Here is a 5,691-nt window from a genome sequence, read left to right as displayed (position 1 = left end):
TGTTCACGCATGGAAGATTATGAACAAGACATGATCCTCACTGAATGTCCCTTGTAGTCAAAAGCACACACACATTTAAATGAAACAAAAAAAAGTGTATGGATTTGAAATGACCAACTGCCGCTAGAGTGGAGCAGACCATCATATTGCAGAAATAGTAATAAGAGTCTTAAAAACAGATGTGCCGGTATCCATATAAAAATATGTGTTTTTATCTTGTTTCTCCGCATCACACACATAGCCGACACAAAACTACCTGTAGCAATAAAACCAAACCACTGCCAAAATATGACTTATGCAGCTGATTAAGATGAACCATTCCCCCGCTGACAGTCAGTATATTTCATTATTATATGCTCATCAGGGAAAGCCAAAGATGGTTTTGAAGGTCTTTAAAAAGTCTTCCTGAAAGAGCCTCTCACTATTCGCTGGTGTCATATCTATCCTCGGGATCATAACGGTGATGCAATTTGACTGGTCAGCAGTCAAATTGCATCACCAGCAGTAAGTTCTTCATACATTCTGATCTGTAATCTTGTTGTCTAGGCAGCATACGTTACCATGGCGGTATAGTATGTATAAAAAGTGAACCACTGCCGTGACACTGACAAGCCAGGATTAAACCTTAAATTATCACACCATCACGCTAGTTATAAAGTTATCACGCTAGCCCCTAATCCTGCTTCCTAGTACAAGGTCCTGGTGTGCACATCCACACAGAGTTAGTCCCATTGAGATGTAGACTCTGTGGTCTTCTGTGTGTGTCTGCTCTACTCTGATCTAACCATGTCTGTCTGTTCCCTAGTCTCTGGTCCACCTCCATCCCGTCTGCCTGTCGTCTCCAAGTCTAAATCTTTCCACGCCTGTCTTGTCCGGCTGTGTTACCATGGTGACGGTGGTGGTGGTGGTGGTGGGGGGAGGGGGTCGTGACTCGTGACCCCTGGCCTGTGATGTCACAGCAAGACCACCTCTCACCTTTTCAGGCCACCTTTGGCGGTCTCTGATTGGCTACTGTGTCTGCACGTGTCTGCTGTTGAGTGCAGGTCAAGTAGACTAAGACCAAGGAGACGGTGGAATAGAACAACGGCCCCTCAGGCCATATTTGAATGTTGTAAAGGGCGTTGAGCAAGCTAATGCAAGATTGGCTCTGAAGGGACAGTGTCACCCATGAACCTCGGGCACTGCTTGAAAACTGAATTGTTTAATTGTAAAACTTAAAGTTGTTTCTATAACAAACAGACAAAGTCCCATTGTATGATGTGATATCCATGTACCAGACAGCCAGATTGGTACAGGTAGCGGTGTGGGCCGGTGACTTCGGCGCCAATATGTAACAGTCTCCCCCGGGCTTCTTGTGATTGTAACAGCAGATTGAACAGGTGAGCCAGCTGGCCGCCCTGGTCCAAGCCCAGGTGGAGTACCACACCCGCGCGGCCGAGATCCTCACGCAGCTGTCCAGCAAGATGGAGGACCGGTCAGCACGCACACACACACACACAAAACAACAACAAAAAATATTTGACCCAACCTCTTCAACATTTGAGTGGCGATGTTTTTGACATTGTGAGGGCGTGTACAGTAAGATGACTGTAGACCCGACCTTTAAGATCAACAGCTACAACAACTATAGTGGAGGGGTTGTCATAGCAACTGTACCTCCAGATGTTGTCATAGCAACTCTACTCCTGCCCCCCCCCCCCCCACCCCACTCAGGATAAGGGACACCTCCACCAAGCCCAGGAAAGAGTTTGTCCCCAAGCCAAGGACTTCCCTGGACCTCACCCCCAGTGAGAACCACAACGGAGGCATTCATAGTGGCTCCGCTAGGTCTCCAGGTACGATATAGCTCCACCTCTATCTATCTATCTATCTATCTATCTATCTATCTATCTATCTATCTATCTATCTATCTATCTATCTATCTATCTATCTATCTATCTATCTGTCTGTCTGTCTGTCTGTCTGTCTGTCTGTCTGTCTGTCTGTCTGTCTGTCTGTCTGTCTGTCTGTCTGTCTGTCTGTCTGTCTGTCTGTCTGTCTGTATGTGTCTACTGTGTGTCTACTGTATCTATCTATCTATCTATCTATCTATCTATCTATCTATCTGTCTGTCTGTCTGTCTGTCTGTCTGTCTGTCTGTCTGTCTGTCTGTATGTGTCTACTGTGTGTCTACTGTATCTATCTATCTATCTATCTATCTATCTATCTATCTATCTATCTATCTATCTATCTATCTATCTATCTATCTATCTATCTATCTATCTATCTATCTATCTATCTATCTATCTATCTATCTATCTATCCATCCCTCCCTCCCTCCCTCCCTCCCTCCCTCCTACAGTATATATCCAGCTAGTGTAAATGAATACAAACCCTTCTCCTCTTCCCTTCTTTCTCTGTCTTTTACTCTAGCAGCAAGATCTCCAGGTGAGAACTAGTGTCAATCTTAACTTTCTCTGTCCGTTCTCTACCTCCGTTTATCTGTCCATCCGTTCACCGCTCCATCTCTCCATCCGCGCCCCCCGTCTGTCTATCTAACACTTTATTAATCGCAGAACCCTCTATTGCTTTCTTTTTTTTCCTTTTTTTCCCTATACTATCGCTTTTCCTCGCTCCTTTGCAGCTCGGTCCCCAGGTATGCCAAGAGTGAACAGATTCAGACTGGATCACTCCATCTGTGAACCCCGGGGAGATGACCTCCCTCTCCCTCCCATCACGCTGACTCCATCCCTCTGTCTTTTGCGTTCTGGTCTGACCATCTGTCTGTCCGCCGTCTGTGTCTGCGTTTATTTACTGAGCTCATCCCTCCATCGCTGCATCCGGCCTGCCATCATCCGGCATCGGCCATCTATCGTCCATCCCTCCGTCAAACGCTGCCAGGCATAATCTCCCTCTGTCCTGTTCTCTCTTCTCCTGCTCTCTTTTCTCCCCCCTCTCCTCCCCCCCTCTTTGCAGCGCGGTCCCCAGGTGAGCCGAGACTAAAGAGAGATATGCCTCGTCTCTCTGAGGATCACTCTGTATCGTATCACCCTACCTCTCTGAGGATCTCTCTGTGCCGTGTCACTGTATCTCTCTCAAGATCACCCTGTGCAGTATCTCTGTATCGCTCCGCCGTCTCCTCTGTCTGTCCTCTCTTCGTTCCGTCTGTCTGTCCGTCCGTCTGGTTTCTTTCCCTCCATTTCTCACTTTTCTTCCAGTCTGTCTGTTTGCCCTCCTCTCTCCCACACTCAGTTCTGAATTTTCGTTCCTCTGGACGTCTGTCAGTCGATCGACGATGGGTTCACATTTTTATGCGATTCTCTTCTCTGCCTTGTCTCCCTCTCTCCCCTCCTTTCCTCTCTCCCCTCCTTTCCTCTCTCCCCTCCTTTCCTCTCTCCCCCTTTTCAGCCAGATCACCAGGTGAGCCCGTTTCTACCTATCTTTCTACCTATCTTTCTACCTATCTTTCTACCGATCTTTCTACCGATCTTTCTACCTATCTTTCTACCTATCTTTCTACCGATCTTTCTACCGATCTTTCTACCTATCTTTCTACCTATCTTTCTACCTATCTTTCTACCGATCTTTCTACCGATCTTTCTACCTATCTTTCTACCTATCTTTCTTACCATCTTACTTCTCCCAGACAGGCTCTAAAGCCTAATTTATGCTTCTTGAAAAGTGTTGCTCGACAAATGTCGATCGACAAAAAAAAAAGTGTTGCTCGACATGTTGCATTTATGCTTCGGGCGACACTTTGCACTAAGCCTGCAACAATCAGCCGCACGCTTTTCATTTTGTTGCGCGTTTGTTGTCATTCTGAGAGAAGCGGCTTTCTGAGGGAACGAGTTTAATCTGCGGTAAAGAGGTTATTCAGAGGGCGGTTTTCATTGAGTTTTGTTTTCATTCTTTTATGCAGTACTTCATCTCTGTGAAGGGGCAGGGATGAATTGTATAGATGGGATACCTCCTCACAAGCTGGGAGAGACGTTCCTCTACTCCTTGACAGCCTAACGTCAAATGACAGCCAGAACTAAAACAAGGCTGCGGAACAAGCATAATCACACTTGAGCGACAATTTGTGACGGAGTCAGCGACGTTAGAAAAAAACTTTGGTGCGCTACAGCCCTCGGCGACACTTTTTTTCCACAAAAAGTGTCGCCCATGACGTCAAAAGTGTTGAGCGACGGTTTTAAAAGTGTTGAGCGACAAAGCATAAATTGGGCTTAACTCTTACACTATTCTCTGTTCTCTCCGTCTGTCTCTCGGTCTCCCTCCTTCTACCTCTGCCTCTCTCTCCCCCTCTCTTTCCGTCTCACCCTCCCTGTCTCCCTCCCTCTCTCTTTCTCTCTCTTTACCCCTCCCCTCTCTCTCTCTATCTCCTTTTCCCTCCATCTCTCTCTCTAACTCTCTCTCTCTCTCTCTCTCTTCGTAGCTCCGATGGACCAGCCCTGCTGTCGTGCCCTCTACGACTTCGACCCCGAGAACGAGGGCGAGCTCGGCTTCAAGGAGGGCGACATCATCACCCTGACCAACAAGATCGACGACAACTGGTACGAGGGCATGCTGCACGGCAACTCCGGCTTCTTCCCTGTCAACTACGTGGATATCCTTGTGGCGCTGCCCCACTAGGGCGCCCCGACGGCGGACGACTGACCAATCCACACCGAAAGCCGGTTTGGTCGGTTGGTTTGCGACGGCGGCGAAGCAGTTTCCTGGCCTCCTGTTGACCCCTCTTCCCTTCATCCCCGACTCCTAAACATTCCTGACAACCACCCTTACTACTCCCCTATAGGAGAAAATGACCATACAAAAAAAAAACATTCCTGGCCCCCACCCTTACTGCTCCTCTATAGGAGATGACAACCATACACATCCATACGGAGACGTGAAGAAAATTGACAGTAAGATCAACTAAAAGCATGGTGTCAAGCCATTGAAACTTTTGGAAAGTTAGGGGGGGAGGGGATGAGGAATGATGTGGTTTTGAATGCCACCACGGACATTACCATCAAACACAATGCTTCAGAATACTGTGCTACTGGTGGGGTAACTCTGCTTTTGCTCCAGGTGAAGGATTTTTGTTTTGTCCCTCAGAAGTCTCTGTCTGGCTTCTCTAGTCTCTCTCTCTTTCTCTCTCTCTCTCTCTCTGTGTCTCTCTCTCTCTCTGTATCTTTCCTGGCTCTTTCTAGGTTTTTTGGCTGTTAAAAAGTCCTTTAAAAAAAAAAATGGCCGTCTCTCACCTTCTCTGTACTTTGTGGAAACTTCTAGATAGCGCCGTTTCTCTCATTGTCACATACTGGGCAGAGTTGCTCTGTGTACCGCACCTCTCACCGTTTCTTAGGCACCGTACTGTAGGCCAGGCATGTTCTCAACCGTTTGTGTTTGATCTCCTTTAGATTTTAACTTCTACTGTAGGTACATTCGAGGTCGACTGTGTTGGGATGTGTTATTTCTGTCCTCGAGACTGAAAGGTCTTCTGTTTGCATGCGTGGATCGTTTCTCGGAGAGACCACATCCATTTCATGCTCAACAGATTATGTTTTGAAGCAAACTCCTCCTGGTGTTCATCTGTTACTTAACGAGGGTTCAGGGCAGCAAGGCGGCAGGCCGAACGAACAAGCTACTCCATCCTTATTACACATGAGACAATAAACCTTAATATGTGATATGTATTTACAAATGAGGGAGATACTATGAGGGGTTCTACAT

General features: G+C 47.1%; 1 protein-coding gene across 1 annotated transcript in view; it reads left to right on the top strand.

Annotated features, from left to right (window-relative positions):
* sh3gl2a (SH3 domain containing GRB2 like 2a, endophilin A1) overlaps positions 1-4,611 on the top strand; it is a gene marked incomplete at both ends in the record, with an annotated part of 42,599 nt that extends 37,988 nt beyond the window's left edge. The window contains 3 exons of the mRNA XM_084454624.1: positions 1,371-1,474; positions 1,714-1,835; positions 4,415-4,611. Coding sequence (XP_084310750.1) covers positions 1,371-1,474; positions 1,714-1,835; positions 4,415-4,611 — 423 coding nt within the window. The remainder of the gene's footprint in view (positions 1-1,370; positions 1,475-1,713; positions 1,836-4,414) is intronic.
* Between the last annotated feature and the right edge of the window lie 1,080 nt (positions 4,612-5,691).

Source organism: Borostomias antarcticus (genome assembly GCF_949987555.1).
Source record: "Borostomias antarcticus genome assembly, chromosome: 20".
NCBI lineage: Eukaryota > Metazoa > Chordata > Actinopteri > Stomiiformes > Stomiidae > Borostomias > Borostomias antarcticus.
This window is presented reverse-complemented; position numbering and strand designations above follow the sequence as displayed.